The 20,510-nt window shown below is 41.2% G+C and overlaps 1 protein-coding gene across 8 annotated transcripts in view; it reads right to left on the reverse strand.

Annotated features, from left to right (window-relative positions):
- Window positions 1-20,510, reverse strand: part of ehbp1 (EH domain binding protein 1) — a 64,543-nt gene that overhangs the window by 33,981 nt on the left and 10,052 nt on the right. For all 8 annotated transcript variants that reach the window (XM_022225569.2, XM_022225568.2, XM_022225563.2 and 5 more), the window contains exons 3-8: window positions 17,334-17,509; window positions 16,216-16,434; window positions 3,788-3,845; window positions 3,347-3,442; window positions 2,263-2,319; window positions 793-974 (exon numbers count right to left, since the gene is read on the reverse strand). In XM_022225569.2, coding sequence (XP_022081261.2) covers window positions 793-974; window positions 2,263-2,319; window positions 3,347-3,442; window positions 3,788-3,845; window positions 16,216-16,319 — 497 coding nt within the window. In that variant the 5' untranslated portion in view covers window positions 16,320-16,434; window positions 17,334-17,509. The remainder of the gene's footprint in view (window positions 1-792; window positions 975-2,262; window positions 2,320-3,346; window positions 3,443-3,787; window positions 3,846-16,215; window positions 16,435-17,333; window positions 17,510-20,510) is intronic.

The raw sequence follows: 20,510 nt of genomic DNA on the forward strand, positions 1-20,510 counted from the left end.
AATGCACTATGCTTATTTTTCATGGCCTGCTCTCACTCACTCTCTATAAATTTGTGAGAAGGGAAAAGACTATTCCGAGAATTTGACAAATGCCAGCCAAAAAGAAATTTCCTTCACCATTCTTACATGTACCATGCTACATCCCCAAAGCAATTATGTGTGAAGTAGTGGCCCGTTTCGAGTGACAACTACGGTAAATTTTGCAACAAGACAATTTAGCTGATTTGGAAAGTGGAACGGGAAAGACAATTCTAGAGACAATTTCATTTTGCTTCCTCCTAAAAGCTTGTAACAAGCACCCCTCTTTATCCTTCCACCTGACAAAGCCCAAACAGAACTTCTCACACCTTGTGGACCCCCTTTATCACAAATGTTTCAGGCTTTTAATTTGTTCAAATCGAGTGGGTACTTGAGCATATGGCAATAAGCACTGCTGTCTGCAATTTCAGAGCATGTTGATGACCAAAACCAGCGAGGCACTGGGATGACGCTATCAGAGCCAGATTAGGCATTTCGAAGACCTAAGGAACCAGTTTCCCGTAAGACCTACTCTGACTTAGGCACCAGTGCGAATTCATAGCGTCAGCAAACACTGGAAACTCATGTTTCATGTTGAAACAAAGCTGCACTGAGCTTCTAAGATATTTCTTGACCGTAGTTTGAAGCTTTCTAAAAATTCAAAGAGCAAAATTTTAAATTTTTCGCAGCATCCCGAAACTGTTCATAGGCCCTGGATGCACAGCCTACTTTGCCTAATGGATAATCTGACCCTGGACGTGATCGTGGACTTACGTGGCCGAGCCCTCCCTGAGCAGCATGCAGGAGATGGTGAGCGTCATGGTGGCCGAGACGCATTTCTTGCTGATGGGCCGCAGCGTGAACTTCCGCTGCTCCTGGGTGGGCACCAAACTGGCAAAGTCCTTCATGTTGATGGTGATCTGGCAGAGGGCACGGTGCTTGCCCTTCTTGGCTTCCTGTGGTGGGAGGAATGAAGAATACGTACATAGTGAAAAGTACCGGTGGAGGCAATCTTGGTTCCAAGACCTTCCAGTAGTTCTTTCCAAGACACAAAGCATCACTGGATAAATCACATCACAGGAAAGTCTTGGGTATTTGTTTGATCAGGAGCAGCAAGAGGTAATAATGGTAGGATATGCATAATTCATATCACATGAGTGATGATTGGCCAAAGTTATATTAAATAATCTTCAACATGCTACGCGTTCAGGAACGTTTCCAAACTGAGCCTCAGCCATGTTGAACATGGTCTTTTCACATGCTCACAAGCATTCACAAATATCAACGGCCAAGAACTTGCCATGAGCACAGGTAACCAAAATACTTAAGCCATTTTGCAAATTTTACTGTGTCGCAAACGATGAACTGGGGTATGATGTCTCTGCTCACTTTAGCACTCAGACTTGGCCCATTTCTCCCCCAAACTGGAAATTTACAGGATGAATGCACAACCAATAGCTGAATATGGATAGTTGTTATCAAAAATAATCTATTACCGTGTCTTAAAGGCATGTTACAAACACCTAAACACAGCATCTTACAAGAAATTTTTCAGATTCAAGATCAGGAAACAATTTTTGTTTTTAATTCCACACTGAGTGACATCATAAACATATATGGATAATATAATACATGACTCGAGAGAAGCTGTTGATGGACTCCCCTGGAATGCAGGGGGGGGACGGGAGAAACAATGAAAAACATAAGCACTGCTGAACAAATGTAGGGGGGTGTACAATGTAGGTAATCTACGTCAATAATCATCATTATCCTGGTATTTATAGTGGCAGGGTGTGAAGGATAGGAGCACGTTGATGGAGCACTTTGGAGGGGTATGCAGTTTAACCCACATTAATGATAATAATGAACAGTTATAAAGTGCACAGATCCAGTGCTAATGTTGCTCAAGGTGACAGCGCAGTTATTACCCCCCACAAGCCCAATTCTGAGAGCTGATGTCACTCCACATCTGGCCACAACCTTCACAGGCATCCACTTGTACTCTTGGGTGGTGAAAGGCAAGTGGGGTGGGGAGGGAAACTAATTTGCTGAAGGTTGCTACAAGTGTGACTAATTGGTAACCACCTGCTGGATTACCACCCCAAACCTACGGGTACATGTACTCTCGAAAGTCCAGAATCCAACCTACTATGCCACATATCCCAAACACAGCCATTAGAGAAACAGAAAGGACATAAATGTGCACTTCAAAAAACTTCAAAATGTAGCTACGCGCCAACTTACGTCTTCTACAATAAATGTCCATTCCTTGTCTTCGAAGGGTGCATCAGGTCTGTTCTCCTGTGGAAATAAACAAATATAAGATGAGAAACCTGATTCGGTTATGGATGGGTTACTTCAGGCACACTTCTGGAAGGGGTGCGTGAAGTCTCTGTTCTGGGCCCAATTTCATGACACTGTCTACTGGCAGAAGAGCTGTGCTTATTACAGCATGATATTTTGCTAACCTGAAGCAATATTTCATGGTGTGGTTATCCTCCCAGTTTCACTCCTATGGAGATTTCCGTCATTACGAAACCAGTCTGAGCAAATTTTTCCTCTGAGGTAAGCACACCTTTTGGCTGTGCTTAGTGCTTACGGTCTCCATGAAATATGTGGAGCCTCTGTCAGTGTAAAATCGTGTGCTTTCCAGCGCCATTGGGCCCTGTAGTTGAGTGTAATTTCTACAGGTGCACCTGTAACTATGAACTGCATACAAACATGGAACTCTGCTACATTTGCGTTACATATATACATGTATATCAATAACTTGCTACTGCTAAAAACAGTTTCCATGCATGCACCTATGGTAATCTAGTGTGGCGCCAAATAATCTTTATTCTTTGGGTACGACAACATATTCTGGAACTTTTTTTCAACACCAACTTTATTAGTCTTCCTAGTTTCAATCTAAGGGTGGGACTTTATGTTTAATTTGAAAACAGTTTAGAAAAGTTTCTGATACCGTTTAAATGTGTCAACGTCCCACCCCTAAAACGGTGTCATTCAAAACGTTGAACACAACAAATTGTATACAATGTAAAAAGTTGACACAAAGTTCCAGTGATGAATTCATGGTATTCCTTTGATATGACCGAGCAGTAAAGTGTTCCAAAAATCAGATTATATTTGACAGGCATCGTTTACAATAAAAACTGAACGCCAGGTTGTGTCAATCAAAACGTCAAATGTGTAAATGTCCAACCCTTATCTGAATCAGTTATTCTTTATTTAACCAAATCTATTACTTTCTACCAAAAAGCCTCTGATGTTTATCCATTCTAAAGCCATGTTACACATTACAACAGTCACAGCGAATAATCCTTACCTTGAATAGTGTGCATGTCATTTCTACATTCTCAGGTACTGTCCATACTATGGTGCCTCGATAGGGATCTTTGATTCCAGGAACCCACTGGTGTAGCTGTAAGAATGAAGTATATTTTAACTACAATTTAATCTGGAGGAAAATGATTTTAAAGGGATTCTACAGAACTGCTACTCCTCAACCACAATCAAAGCAAACTCACTGTTGTAAAAAAAATTGATGAAAAAATTCAAATTTTATATCCGGATTATTTCTATTCATCTCTGTCTAGGCAGAACGTGCTTGAAATAATTTTGAAGGTAACCAAGTGCAACTTTTTTCAAAATTAACAAAAGTGTTTTTTTTCTCCAAAATACAATTAACACGTGAAACTTACAAAAATAAAACATTATTTTTGTTTGGGTTGGAAAAGCTTGTGGGATGGGAGAAACTTTCTTTTACCTCTGTGGACTTTTTTCTCCCCCGTCTTGTCCAGTGTATGCAGAGTTTGTCGGGCTGCCTGGAGATGCAAAGAAATAAAAGAGTTCAGGACAGATTTTAGTTCAGCCAGAATTACATGTAGACCCTACTGTATAGAGTTCTTTGGTTATAACAAGGTTTTGTGTTCAGTCAAAATCAGCACATTGGACGCACAACTAACAAACTTCCAATTATTAAAAACTGATGACAGGGGTTTTCAAGACAACATCAATGACAAAACAATGCTTATTCCCTGCTTTGATCAATACAAAAAATCACAAGATGCACTGTAAAGAACATTATCCTTTTAGTTATTGATAGTACTGAATGCGTACTTGCACAGTTTGCTGCGATTCATTTAATTCTGCCATTCATTTTTAATTAGAGCCTTCACATCAGTATGGAGGATTCTTAATGTGTACAGAATATGCTCACTGATGTATCAAGAATTCTTTAAGGCACGGCTACCATTTTGTGCTGAAAAGAAACTTCACCCCGAGTAAAAATTTCTCTGTCATCTGTAGGAAAACCCGGTCATGTGGAAAAAATTTGAGCAAACTGTGAAATATGCTTGTGATGATAGAAGTGTTTGAGGGTCTGAATGGTACAGTTTATTGCCTTTAAGAACCCCGGCCAAAAAGTTATTTGAAATTTCAACAAATTCAACTTTCATACAGTAAGTTACATGCTGAAACATCAGTTAATTGCAAATTGAAATGCAAAAATTCCAAAACTTCCCTGGAGAAATGTACAGAATCATTACTCTGATATCACCAAGTAATGCAATATATCGCCTGGAATATAAATCCTACAATGACTGCCAGAAAAATTCCCGAATGAATGAATTCCTGACATCCTACACACTCCCCTAGTATATCTTTCACAATCCACCTGGGAGGAAGTTTTCAAGATTGTCAAAAATAAAACAAATTCACTGTTATTTTACATGGGATTTATTCCCTTCAATATTTCAAAGTGCAAAGGAAAAGCCAAGTGCAAGAGAAAGCAAATATGTGTTGCGGATTATGAAAGAAAAATGATACCAAGTACAAAACAGACTGGTGCTGGCGTGTTTACACTAAAAGCAATTGCAATGCAGGTGGGTTTGCACATTATATTTAAAAATACTTAAAAAAAAAAACCAACACTTTGAAAAGTCTATACTTTCACAATGAATTGAGCCTCAGAACATTGGAAAATGTTTGGTCTGATCTGCAAGTCGAAACCTAAATTTACAACCACTGAATGATCAAGCGCACTGAAATCTGTCCTGAACTGAACTGCTGTTTCCATCTTAGGATCTGTGTTTTGGGCTTGTGCTTAGTAGCCACTTGTGCATAAACTGCCTTGGGACACAATATGAAGAGGTTCACCAAACTTTTCAGAATGGCGGGGGGGGGGGGAGAGAGCAGTGGAGATCTTTTCAAAAGACTGGAAACAGTGAAAGGACCCACTGTACTGAGCTCGTGTAAGAGACTGTTTCCCTATTCAAGATCAGACTAGCACAAGAACAGAATGTTCACTTTTGTATTCCTTTATTTTCCTTTCTCTCCATTCGCTTTCCTTTCTTAAAGACTGCCGGCCCTGCGGGTACCAGACCCCTCCAGTAGGCCCGCAGCGGTTACACTAGTCAATTACCGAGCCCAAGCCGTGAAGTGGTCTATCTTCATTAGCTTGTGAGACGCTACGCCATTTTTATTGGGAATCGACCGCGCATGCAAATGATGCCCCCGGCAAAGGCAGAAGGGTACAAGGGTACAGCCCCTGAGTGCCAGGGGTTCCCAGAGCACCGCCATTGTGCCAAGTTGGTCTGTGGCTTTCTCCCCCGTGACACACAGCAATTTTTAGGGAACTTCGCTCTCCACCTCTCCCCCTCTTTCTCCTCCCCTCCCCTCCCCGACTTCCCTTCAACCAAGCCTCTGTTCCCTGTGCATAAGTAAACACAGGTGTTCAACCTAACCATCCATATGTAAATAACGGCAGTGCGGGGCCAAGAAAGGCCCAGAGAACAAGAGCGTGACAAGCCCGGCTACACCTTTCTTGCCCCCTTGTGTTCACTCTGACACCTTTGAATAGAGATTCTCGTACCCTGTTGGCGTTACAAACACAGAAAGCCTGAATAGCTCACACCTCGACGAGCTCCCAGGCACCTTTCTTAACGATAACATGCCTTTCACTTACTTTGCCGACCCTTCAGCACAACTGCAAGTGTTTGTGTGCGTGCGTGAGTTACATACAACTGAAGAAAAGTTTTTCTTTTTGGGGGGCCACGGTGCCACAAACCCACTTTCTCATATTACCTCCCAACCACCATGGCCCAGATAACCACAAAGGCGGGCGGCACAACTTGAATGAGTGCAATACGATACATGTATCCAGATTGCTGACATTTTAAGAAGGGGTCCGTTTGGACGGCAAATATTTGGAGGAACTGGTCACTACAATTCTTTGCTTTTTACCCAGGGAAAGAAAAAAGAACTTGGGCCGACAAAAGCTATGCCACAGCTGACCCAATATTGGACAGAAATTCAAGACTGCCTTTAAAAGTGTAAAGCACTTCTACGACGTTTACAGCTTGGTCCACCTTGGGTCGCACCTCATTGTCAACACTTCAAAAAAAAGAAAGGTTTAGAAGTTCAAATGTGAATGACATTCATGATATGTGCATAAAACATGGTTCTGGACCAGCCCCTTTTGGCAGGGGCTGACACTCCCACTTAAGTGAACTTTTTTAAAGGAATGTAACAGTGGTAATCATGAGAGGGTCGAGAAATTTTGAATGGGGGAGGGTTGATGGTGAAGCAGCCAAATTTGTACTTTTAAGCTGTAAAGATTGGGCTTAATTATGTGCCACATGCATATGTAATGCTGCAACACTAGAATTTCAGTGCAGAACATAAGAATCATTACATCTGTTCCCAGCTTTCCACCGACCAACATACAGACTCTCAACTGATTGGGAGAAGAGCTAAAATGACAGGCAGCGTCCGAAACTACAAGGTGCTAATCCCTTCAGAGATGGCTAGCCACAAGACAGTTACAATAATCCTACAAAGGCAAATTCAGTTTCCATGTTCTGTGGGTATTTTTTTCAATAACAGTGATACTGGCTTTGCAGATTTCGTGGCCAGTTTAAACCTCAAAGCAACAAAAGGGATTTCGGAAAGCTTTTTTATCCCCTGGGTATGCGTCATCATCTTTTGTAGCAAGAGGAAGCCTGTTAGACTTCTTAACGTAGGACACATTTGGCTTTGCCATATATCTTGCTAGAATGAAATTGAAGTTATGAACCTTATTTCAGTGTTCAATACACCAGTGCAGCTATGGGTACATGTACATGTACAAGTGAGACCGGTCCTTACAAAGAAGCATCACTCGATGCAATATAATTCTGTTGGCTAAAGAATTATGATATCATACAGGTACATGTACATGTAAACCGGGTATCTTTTTCTTCTAAGATATCTTGGTATCACTTGGTACACTAGACTTGTACATGTACATGTACTTCATTCCTACACACAGTGACTGCACAGGAACACAAACTGTGTAAACCTACATGTACTAAAAACAAAACTTTAGAAATGCACTTATTCCATTAAAAAAAGCCAAACTCTACTTAAACAAACATCCAAGTGATGCGAGCGTCATCACTCATCAGAGCAAGGAGTGACGAGGAATAGAAAAAAGCACAGCAGAAGAAGGGCAGCATACACGGATGTTACAAATGTGATCAGATCGGGATATCTCACACAATGAGTTGCCCTCAACTCTCTAACATCTGACTATTGGAGGATTGAGGGTAAAGGCTGTTTTCATCTTTTCTGTTTTAGCTTGCCTTAGAAAGAGCTGACTGACCTCTATTTTGATGCATCATCTTGCTTGGAATCTTGACAAAGAAACAGACATTATGTGGATGGAAATATGTGGAAGGTCCCGTATGATTTACACTGTGTGAGATTCTTTTGACGAGATTCTTTTGAAGATCTTTCATTTCAAACGGATTTTGCTCATTTAGGATTCATTTCATTAGGTTGGGTTATCAATAGGAATCGACTTTTCAAGAAATGGTAGAACTGAGTGAGCATCCCAAGTAATTGTTGTTTGCTAGGTAGGATGCAAACAAAGGACTGGCAGCTTATGTGGGATGTAGTTTCCATTCCTCTAAAAGATACATGTTCAACTTCAAGCCAATTTCGGATAATGTGGGATGGTTGCTTTTTGGCAAGTTGCTTGTCAAAAAACTCTCATAAAATTACCTCCCCATTAGAAAAGAAAAACCTGTCTTTGATTAAATTACCTTCTACATCTACATCACTCGACATTCAAACTCTGATATCTATTAAATCAAAAGATTAAGTCTGAGCAGAAAACCTAAGCTGTATCGAGAGCAGAAAAGACAACTTTTAATCCCTCCATAAAAAAAGAAAATCACAGAGAATAGCATTAGAATTAAGAAGAAAAACACAACAAGGATGTTTGGGGTAACTCTACTTTAGAAGCGGAATTTTGAAAGGCAACATCACAATCCACTGCATAAGAAGGTGGATATAATGGCATAATCAAGGGAGCGAAGGGTACAATCTCACCAGTTGAGGAACAAATGACTTTGGATTTAGGTTGGCGAGGTACCTGTACACAAGGCGGTGTGGTTGCAATCCTTGGCAGAATGGGGAGTTCAATTAGGTGAGATTATGTACCCAAGAAAAGGTGAAGTGAATCAAGAGGAGAAAGACGGGCTGCAAAGAGGTAACAAGTTGATGGGTGCAATTAACAGGGGCAGTACACGGCCATTCTTGATACAGGTGGGTGAACAGATGCAGTGACAATAGGGATTTTTCATTCTCACTTGATCACACTGGCACTGAGCACTGTACAAAAGCATGCTGGCAATAAATTAAGGTTGAGGGCACTCCATCAATGTTCCAGTATGGGTACTCATCTCCTAATCCGACAAACTTGTCATGATTATTCAAAGAGAATTCATTTTTTTTTTAGGTTAAACATCTTCCAATTCCTAAATAATAACAACCAACATACAAGAAAGCCAATTCAAGTCATGCAGTACGGTGCATCTTGATACCTGTATACATCAGAGTATGTACGTCCGAGTCCTAAAACGTGTTCCTGAATTATCATTTAAGCAGGGTCTTTGAAGGCTATCTTAGAATTCTTGGGTAAACCTGCATCAAACCCAGAGATTTGAACTATGGCCTCATCTGAATAATTTGGCTTGGGTTTGGCTACGGCAATAGCACACACTGCATTGGAAGCCCCTGACTTACAGATGAATCTATTTTTCATAGTCTCCGGTGTTTTTGAAAGTCTTAGCCATGGATTTCAGTCACAGCCATGGCTTCTACTTTTTGACCTTTATGCAACAAAGCATGAGGGCATGTGACTGCACGTTGTTCCTCCTGAGGAAATTTTAAAATTGAATCCTGCACCGGGAAAAGCAGCACCAATGACAAGACTCGCATGCAGTGTGCAGTGGCATGATACTCATGATGTCAATGGCCAGTTTTACAGGTTTTTCGCCTCAAAATGTCATGTCAAATCACTGTCAGTATAGCCCTGTGTTGTCATAAGGCTGTATTATCCTTAAGGTTGGGAGTAACCATACTTGTCAAGTCATTATTTCAACTGTTTCTTTAACCTTCCCTCTTTGAAATTATTACGAGAGTGAGCGATGGTGGAGAGGGCACACTGGCAGCCTGGAGCCACACACTTCTTCTTTTTTTCTTCCCAGTTCCTTTTCATTTGGAAACAAGGGAAAAAAATGCCCCTACATACGTGCCCAACTCTTTATATACTCCACAAGTTCCACATTGACCAGAAAGGCCCTACCAAAACATATGCTCGGTGGGGACCATCAACAAAAAAGGCTGGTGTAAAAATAGCCCTGGGTGAAAAAAGCTCCCGCTTTCTTCGACGGGGGGGGGGGGGAGAAGCAGGAGTGGGGGATGGGGGATAGTGAATGCTGCAAAGCGTCATGAACGCATGCACAGCGTTTGTGGTTGGGCAGAAGTTTGAAGGCCGTTTTGAATAGGGATGGTGGATAAAGGTCATTCGCCACAATGGGCTTGTAACTGGCGGCTTTTGTTGCGGTAGGGCCTTGTCCTGGCTTCATTCTTGGCGGACAGGAACACTTGGTTATATGCGAGTCCCATTCACCCTACCCAACGGCTTCTGGCATTGGCTACATGTGCGTACTCGTATGTACGTTCAATTCTTGACCTGGCTTTTTTTGTTCGTTTCTCTTCTCTTTTTCCCCTCAAACAAATCCTCAACAGCACTCCAAATTGGATGTAATTGTTCGGAGTCTCGGCCTGTGAAATGGGCTTGCGGGCCTCACAATGCCGGGGTGATGCCTTGACTTTTTGTCTTGGCTTGAGGTAAACTGAAACGGAATTAATCAGGTTTCATGTCTGACAAGTGCTGGCTTAAACGCCTGAATGTCTGATCTACCATGCATGGCTCTAACCCGCTGTGGTCATTTAGTCAGGGGTGCGAAAAATAACTGAACACCATTGGTCACTTGTTAGCACAGTCCTCCAAATGCAAAAATTAGTCACAGAAAGTTCTGTCCAAAATACTTATAACACCAGTAGCAATGGCTGCACTCCTTTTAAATGCAATGTACAATGTTCTTTTCTTAAAACTGAATTATAAATGCAATGTACATTTACAATATGCTTCATTCTTTCAATAAAAAATATGATCTCAAATGTGAAATGTTGCAGATGTTTTATTTGACACAGTTATTTACACTGATACGTGTATACAGTTTTACACACTGCACTTCATAATGCACTTGTAAGTGAACATTCAAATCAATGCTAAGACACAACTGAAAGTCCTTTTTTTTTGTATCTAATTCACATCAGTGATTACAAGGTTGTCTCACAAGGGATTGGTTTAAATGTGAAAAAAGTTCTACATGAGTTTATGTGGTGTCTTCTGTGAAAAAAATTGTTTGTTGAAGCAAGGACATGAACACTTATCCCATGATTATACATGTACAAGTCCATGCGGAACATCTCTAGCTACGTTATCTTATGCCTTTATTGAGTTCAAAAACTAACCATTAAGAGCAGTCTATTTCCAATTTCTGTTGTGGCATTTCAACTTCAAGAAGTGTGTGGAAATTAACTGGCCTTGTGGGGGGAGGGGCTAGAAACAGATAACATGGACTTCTCTCTCAAGAAGACAGTCCACAGAAGTAACACTCTCACAAATGCTGACATCCTCCAGCCGTGGTATGTACAGCTGTATGGTCAAGCACTCTGCCATGGAGGCACTTTTAAGAGCCCCTTAATCTAAAATAACAAATGAGGCTTTTGTCCCGGGTAACTACATGCACCAGGGCAGATGAATGGAAACTGACATCACAATAGCCGCTACACAGTGTACTGCAAATTAATTTCCAGGAGGGCTGAAGGGGGGGAGGTTACACCAGAGAAAATTGGGTCTTTTTGTGTGTGAAGCATTTCCTTGTGGGTTATGAATGCGATCACTGCCTTGCTGGAGCCAAGCCTATGGTTTTTGCTTGTGGCTTGCGTACATGCACAAGTACTGTTCAGACGGCTTGCCCTCAGTACATAATTGGCAGACCCCTTCATTGAATCTCTTTGGAGTTAACACTGTTAAATGGTAAAGCTGGGGCCATAAAGTTCAGGAGAATGAAACATGCTCTAATTGCAGAGTTCAAATGAACAACAGGGGATTTGCTGGGCTCAACCTTGGATTACGGAATTACAAGAAGCCCTGGTCATAACATTATTAACAGTAAAAAACCTCCATCCTTTCTTCTATTCCTTCTACACGCTTGGTGCTAAATACACGTATCAAGGAGTTTACCATCTGCACAAAAACTGTTCAACTGCTATGTTAGTTGTGAATTTCATTATGAGGAAACGTGACACTGGTCCGTTCAAGAAAAGGGTTGTGGCAAAGGAAAATTTAATGCAAACCACTTCCCTACAACAAAATTAGTTACAAAGGATATGCACCAACAAGGAACTATGCTTAAGGTGTACTGGTATCTTCAAAGATACATGTACATGTATGTATCCATTGATATCCAAATGCATGTAGTAAACTGGACAAAGCCTGACAAATGAGGGCGCTCTCACACTTCTACAGTTGATGCCTTGGCCATTTCTTACACACAGAATCAGTACAGTGTTGCCTCTGGCATGGGAACCTTTTGTACCTGAAGTTTATGTGAGTCTTTTATCTTTAAACCCTGTGCAACGACTCCAAACTCTCTCTTCACAATGTAGGAATGCATACTGCTTGTGGACCAACATCTGGTCAGAGCTGCCAAAGCCAGGAGCCTACAAATCATGAAGCCAGTGATTAAAAAGCCATTGCTGGGGACAAAATAAAAGTTTCGCAAATGCTCCTGGATCCATGACACATTTTCTGTTTGTCCATGTACATGTAGGCCTTTCTTTTGTTACCGGAATATCACAGTTGCACTTCCTGCCAAACACAAGAACTTGGCAAGCTATAGGCCTCCAACAAAATACTTTTTGCGGTGTATGATTACCAACATACCAACAAGAGGATGCCGCTGCCAGACATGCCAGAAGCACTGTGACACTACTGTACATGCCAATTTGATCAAAAAGGCCAACCAAGGCTGAAATTTCTGCACACATTGATGCTAAATTCAACATGCAAATTAACTTTCAGTAACAAACGAAAGATCATTCTTCAAAGACCTAGTGGTATCAATATTAAGTCTGCCTCTAGAGGGCAGCATGACACTTCCGTGGTCAAAATTTACTTTCAAAGCAATAATGCCATAGTCAATAATGCTTCGACTCTTTGCCCTTTTAGCAGTGAATACGCATTTTTTACACTTTAATTACGTCATGGGCTCAATTAAGGTGCCTGTCAACATTTTTCAAATATTGCCTACAAGCAACCCAGAATTTCTCCAGCTTTCAAAGTCCCACTAAGTGAAAATTGCCCAGCTTGTCTTTGATGAGTGGAGCGGTCTGTTGACGTTACATGAGGCCATGTGCCTACGTGTACTAGAGGAAGTGCATTACAGTGCGAGAAGAGTGCACCTCTAAGCCATAAATACACTTCTAAGCTGTGACAAGAGACTGATCTCAACCATAACCATAGTCAAGTCCAAGTGAGCCTCCTTCACTCATTTTATTGGCGGCGGCTAACAAACTCCGTCCTACATGTATGTTAACTCCCTTGTAAGCTGGTCCCTTGACATATAAAGTAACAACCGGTAGACAACAGTGGTACCATCTAACACCGGGGAGCCCTGTTAAAACAGGTGGTACTGAACTGTACCCGACAATGGGCAGTATACACTGTTAGCAAGACATTTTCTTCTGCCATCAGTTCCATAAATCTGCTGAAAAGAAAGACTCTTTTGCCGACAAAGATGAAGGGGAGATAGTAGCCAACCCTTCCCATCTCCCCTCCAGAAAACATCCCTTGCAGGCAGGCCAGGTGTCAAGAGGCCACAGTCAAGGGGTTGAGTCAGGCCTGAGTAACCAGACTGCACTGTGACCTGGAATTTCCGTTCTGAAGGGGCAAGGTCATGGATCTTTCGCTTCAAGTGGGCACCGAGGCTACCCGTGGTCTCCAGAGACCTTGATCTCTGTAGCCAATGTGCAATTACAGGCCTGAGAGTACTAACAATTTTGTAGATCAATCATTTCCTTCATGTTCATGCACATGTTGACTTTACTTTGATTTTGATGCCACAAAACCCGGCACAGTTGGGTTACATTTAACAGTCCTGAATGAGGACGATCGTTTAAGGTGTTGTTGCAGTTGCTTGGGTTTAATCTTCCATGAGTCACAAAACCCAAGGAGTCAGGTTGACACATTGGTACCTTCTTTGCCATTTGCCACCCCTATCTAGGTGGGCAGGTGGATTGGTTTTTCAGTTTCTCCCAGATTCCAAGGGATTTTGCCTGGAATATATGGCTAGGATCTTCCTCCCACCTCTAATACATGTATGTCTTCACTGCCTTATCCCTACAGGTCTCCATCACCAAGGCACACCACTGGAAATAAATCGAGAAACTCTTGTAGCCTATCCCAACCAAATGCTAAATGAGCAATGAATAAACGCATGCTGAACTGCATGCACTAGCATCAACATCAGATTGGTTCAGTTTACTTCTTCAAGAGTGGGTGCCAACTTCCAACATTCAGTCAGCCTGGAACAAATCAAGCAGTGAACTGCATATACTTTGAAAATCAAGCGATGACGGATATTAAACAGATTGTGCTATGGCCCGTTAACATCGGACTTTCTTACCCGAAAAAGCTGCGGGAGCGGGTTCTGTTACGCGCCGATTCTTCAGCCTTGTAATTGCACTTTGACCCAACCAAGCACGACGCATTAATACATGTATGTCAACCGCAGATATGAGACAAGAATTCTTAAATGAGTGTACACATCTTCCGTGGAACAAATAAGGAAAATAATGTGGGTTTACACGTCATCCAGAGTCGAGTGGTTAATTGTAAGTAAAGATGGCAGCTTACATGTATGTCCCTTACATATAAAATGACAGCAGATCAAGCATCAGTTCTTTTCTACATCTGACAAATCTATATAGCGCTTTTTAAATTATGTAGGTGCAATGCACTCAACGGTGAAATTTTGTGAAACCAACATGGAAAAATTGTGTCTGTTTTACAAGCTAAGTAGGGATCAACCGATGATCGAATCAGACACTGGATCGGGCTGATGTTCAGCAACATTGGCAAAACATCACATTGGCAAAAGTTGACCTTCCTTGCTGATATGAGTGCTGATGTTAAAGTAAAGAAAGGAACAAACTCTGCACTCAGTTTTGACAAGCACAAATTTCAATTTTTTTTTGGTATGAATAAAAACTGAGGCTTTTTCATTTGACGAGATAAATGAACAGTTACACCATAGATTAACCCATCTAAAGTATTCCCGAAAATTACATTTGCGCGATCCGTGCCGCAACAACTCAATGCACGGACCGCGGCCCCAAGGAACAGTCAGTGTACATGTGTACTGTTTCCATTGATCGCCATGAAAAGAACCAGGGAACTACACGGTATGTGGCATCACAAGGTGTTGTGTGACTGGTCTGAAGGTAGCCTTTACTCAAGACACGTGTGACTACCTGCACCAATGACGCACACCAATGCAGGGGAGGGAACCACAAGCCGAGCATTGTGCACCGGTGCCATGCACACCTTGACTAAAGGCTACCTATGATTCAGCCCAAGGTGCTGTGTACATGTGTCTCTTCTACATGTACATGTATGCATGAATACAACGGCGGAGCACTGTAGGTAACGTACGAAGGCCATATGATGTACATGTACACAATTTATTCTCTCAACTCAGTGACAATAAAGGAAAAGCTAATCATATTAATGTGTAAACAGACACTTGAAGGAGGTACACTGTGTTAAGGTTATTAGAAATAGGCCTACGTGCTGTTCAGGTTGCGGTTTCAGTTACTGTCAGTAAAACATAGGATCAGATCGGACAGCGGCCGATGTTCTGATTAAAACATTGGACATCGAATCGGCAGTTAAAACCAACATCGGTTGATCCCTAAAGCTAAGCATTATGGATCTCCTGGTATCACTATTTTGCTCGAATGGCGCAATGAAGAACTGAAAGTGAATGAAAATCATGGCAAATCAGGAAGGAAAAATTTCCAAGTAAATACATTTAAGGACTTCTTGCCGCAGCTAACCAAGAAACAGCCACAGATATCTCTGGTCCAACAGCCCCACAGACTTTCACAACAACTATCGGTACAAGTATGGTATGGATTTCCCCACAAATGCAAGTGTACGTTGGGTGAGCTGTGAAGCTTCCTTCCTTCTTTTACAACTTCCCTGTCCTTGTCTTTTTTTTCCACGGTAAAAAACCCTGATGTCACTGTGTTGACTGGGACTCCCAGGATCTACATGTACACAAATTATTAGATTTACAAGAAAATCGTTTCTGTAGGTGTAAATCTAAATGTATACTTCTCTGCAGTGGGCATATTAGGGAAAAAGTAACGCACTGCTAGATTGTCTGAAGTTTACATTTGTTTACATAATCTGTACTAAGTTCGGCATTCTGCTTAATCAAGGCTGGTAGTCCTAAATCAAACTATGAACAGGTAATTCTGTTTTCAATTTGTGGAGACCACTTCTGTTGTGATTTTAATTTATCTCATTATGCTTTTGGGATAAATGGAGCAATAGAAAACTCAGATCAGTACTAATTTGACCACCAAAAAAACAGGTGGGTTAGATTACCCCCAAAATATTTGGAAAATGTCAAAAATTCTAAAAGCAAAAACAAACAAACAAACAGACAAACATGCCAACAAACAAATACACAAACAAAGCAACAAACAACATAAGGCGCCACTTACCATTTCTTAGTGACTTCCACCATGAGTTCATGGAATGACGCCGTAAATTTAAACTTGGCTGCCCGTTTGCCCACCCTCTGCAATCTCTTCCAGACTAACGCCATACCTGATGGGCCCCTCTTACTCTCTGGACAGTCTCCTCTTCTTTAATGAGACACAACACGGAAACTACCAGATGTTTTCCGAGCAGCCAACACTGCCAAAACTCGCCTTTGAACTCTGCGGATAAAAAAAACACCAGAGGAAGTTGGCTATAACTCTACGATCTGGGATGTCCTGTTTTGGTAAATGGAATCAGTTACAACACAGGAACAGAGAATGGTAATAGGGGCTAAGGTCCATTTTAAAGGCTTTCTAGCATATTCATCACTCAAGGCAAACTAGGAACAGTGACGAGATGCAACTCCTTTTATTTAAAGTCTTACAGCAATCCCCTCCCCCAACTACATCTCCCTCTTCCCAAGAAATCAGCCCATTTGTGTTACATTTTATTACAACTGCTTTGGCAAACCAGTTTCTCCACGAGATTGTTCTCGTCCCCAAATAATTTCAGTCCCCCCCCAAAAAAAGTTCCAATCTAAACCCTTGCCTGCTAACTGAAGGAGTCCCACCAAGTCCCATTTTAGTAATGAGAACGGCTATTTGGGAAAAAGGGGGCCAAATTTTGTCCTTCACTGACAACTTCTTCAGTTCATGCACTGACTATGTATGAACAGGAAGCCCCAGGGTTCACTTGAGAATCGTGACTGTGCACCATTGATACAGAGTTCACAGTAAAGGGGTGCCTTGATACAAGGCACACTCTGATTCACAATCTATAGAATTACAATTAATAACATCATGAATTAACCATTCCGAGCTGAACACCTGGAAAATATCAGTGATCGTCATGAACTGAAGTCAAGATACACCAATGCCTTCATCAATCATGACTCATGGGAATGGGAAATCTGTCTCAGAAACCAGCTGGGGGAAAGAAACACAATCGCATTTTCTGCGAGTTAACACAGTAGCACTTGTGTCCATATGCAGGCTGCATTACATCAATATATTTGGGTGTAGCTCTCACACTCAAAGCCAATGGCCATTTTTACCAGATGCCTAACTGTCAAGCTTACCTTGTGTTTTGCTATCACAGGGAAGACCTTCTGGTTGTCATTAATGGTTGCATTGTGGATGAATCAAATTACGAATGATTTGGCTTGAAGCTGGTTCAGTTGCTGCATAGAGCTTGGCCTTAATAGGTTAAGGACTGATCAGTATGTGCCTGGAGTCAATGTTTAATCTCTTTAACCTGTAAGAAATAGTGAGATTGAAGGCAACTAATGTTACATCAAGGGTGTTTCATACCACTTAGAGCCGATATACAAATAATGTTGCCAAGCAGAGGAAGTTGAGCTGGTGAAAATTGGTTCCAATTTCACGGTTTTTCTTATTGCTGGGGAATAATCTCTACCTAATATACCGGAACCACCACACCCTGGCTAGTGGTTAGCAGATAGGGTACCGTACACGAATGTCACATTTTAGCAAGGAATATGGGTTAATGCAATAGGGACGATCTCATAGGATTCTGGGCTATATAGTTGCAGTGAAATTTCATTGTGATAACGTGGAGATCTGCAAAGAATTCTGGACGGAATTTTGCAGAACTAGTTCTCAGCAAATCTTTCGCCATATTTCCTAAGAAATGGTTTCCTTCTCAGATAAATTGGGGCTGGAGCATTTGGGAAACAAGGGCAATCGGTTTGGCAGTAATGGCCGAAAATTGTTCAAACATATAACCCTCTGCCTGAAACCACGCCACAGGCTTTGAGGATTGAGTCCTTGAGTCTCAAGACTGTGAGGTCAAACAACCACAAATTACAAGGAAATTGCTGAAGTCCTGATGTCTTCAGTCTCCCAAAAATCAAAAAGCTTTGCACTCTTCAGTTAATTGACGGTGGAAATGTATCTGTTTGAGATTTAGAAGTGGTCTTCTACATGTATCTCCACAAAGACCCATTGCTAGAAAGTGAAAGATGTCATGCCGTATTACACATTGCGGCTCAGAAATTTCAACACGACATACTATCCTGTTTTTCTTCAAACTGACGCTGTGCCAGAAGAAGATAATGTCACAGGAAGTTTACTGCCATTACCATGGGCGTTGCCAGAAGTTTTATCCAGAAGGGACATACCGGTCGCTCTCCGCAGGGGAGGGGGAGAGAACGAGGGAAGGAAAGCCCTCAAAAACGGCAGATTAGCAAACCATCAACAAAGGAGGAAGGGGGGGTCAATTACAAGGCATGTTCATGAAAACTAGCACTTTTATCTTTTTTTCTATTTCTTTCTAACTTTTCCAATTTAGGAGGGGGGGGGAGAAGGACAGTGTCTCCCATGTTTCCTCACCAGCTCCCATAAATATACAACTCCATTGAGCTAGGTTTGGATCTTGGTCAAGTAATGGTCCAGACAAAGGTGGCAAACACTATACCTTTTTTTTTTATACAGAAACATATAAACGTATGTGTACGTGTACATTTTATGTCAACAACGCCTACATTACAGTACATTGTAACTGACAGTTAACACTGCATTGGCATGGGAAATTTTGTGAAAAGAATTCACTTTGACATTTACACTCACTCACATTCACAAGGCAGGAAAATAATTTCCCAGTTGTGTGAAAAGGCTTGACAAGTTTTCCCACTTTTTTTCCCACATGCAGGAATACGCGTAGCTGTGAAAATCTCTTGTGGGAAAAGTTTTTTTTTACATTTGTGAAATGAAAATGAATTCTCTGGGAAGAGAAAAAGTGTGAAGAGCATTTCTTATTCCCAGGTTAACTTTCAACTGTAATGTACAGTACAATACACAAGCATCGGCTTTAAAATGTCACAAGAGGGTTCCGCTATTTTCGCTCTAGGAGGGCAAGAAATATTGTATCTAACCATTCTTGATGGTACTTACATCAGTTTATTCCAATGTGTGTGTACCAGTAAGTGTATGCCACATATTGGATGAAAGCTTTTTTACAAGTACAGTAGTCCGTAACTCAAAGGTGGTGGAGTGCCACCTGACATAAGTGCATTTTGTGTACGATATGACAGGTGAATGCCAAGTTACTGAACAGTTTAGTGCTAGCACAAAAAAACTGTAATCTGAAAACCGATAGCAGTTCTATTAAAACAGTCAGCTGAGCAGCTCTGATTACAATAAGGAAATTAAAGTCTCATTATCATGTCCTACACATATGCATCACTATTTTCATCTTTCGCACTTCAAATGAACGAAAAGGTGTAAAAAAAAACCACAATACAAAAAAAATGATGTTTGGATGTTCATTCTTTGATGAAACTCGGTAACAAAAGGAAGATTGAATTTTGAAAACGGAGAAAAGAACCTGCCATATGACAATGCAATTTTACAAAGCTTTGACATGGGGCTGTATTTTCAAACTCCTTGATCATTTATGACAAAAATCCTTGAAGTGTACAAAAAATCGATTCTGTCTCCTAATGCAACTCACTGGCAACCAACAGTCGACAACTGGTTCACTTAACATGCATATATTAATGTGCACGCACACTGAATGCTAAGCATTTCAGAGTACAAATCCAGTAGTTTTGACATAGGGACTAATGTGCTATCAAGCTCAATATCATATAGTTGTAAGTTCACTGGGATGATGAATTTAACAGCAGTGTAATAAAACTGTGTACGCGTACACATATGTACATGTACATGTACACTATACATGTACCAGCAACAATTTAATGACAGAAGTTGAGTGTATGGCCAACATACACATTGTATGTATAACATTTACATACAGGTGGTGTACATGTTCATTTTCACTCACAGTACCAGTATAACTCAGTTTTCTCAGATTCTTGAATCTAAAGATGCATCCTGGTGACAGATCATGTTTTGAAACTTTTGATGTCTCCCACCATTTTTAAAAAGCAGCCATCAAACTTGCAAATCTGGCAACCACGTTTTGCAAATTTCATCTTCTGGAATATTCCCTCATACACAACATTACCTTGATGAGAAATCTGTACACCAATTGATATCTAAAATTGCTTCCAATATTTGTGAAAATCTCTACATGTACCTCTGAGATCCTCAGAATTGCAGTAGACCTGCACTCAAAAGGAGAAGAAGATCCTTACAAACATGCACATGTAAGTTGGCCCTGAATCCCATGCTAAGGCCACCTTCACGCGTTGAAGCATGCCATCAAGACATACATGTACCTTTTAACTACATGTAAATGTAATTATTAACAAGGTCTTATGCATGTAATTTTA

Source organism: Acanthaster planci, linkage group LG01, assembly GCF_054643075.1.
Source record: "Acanthaster planci isolate LZ-2023a linkage group LG01, COTS_SCS, whole genome shotgun sequence".
Classification (NCBI taxonomy): domain Eukaryota; kingdom Metazoa; phylum Echinodermata; class Asteroidea; order Valvatida; family Acanthasteridae; genus Acanthaster; species Acanthaster planci.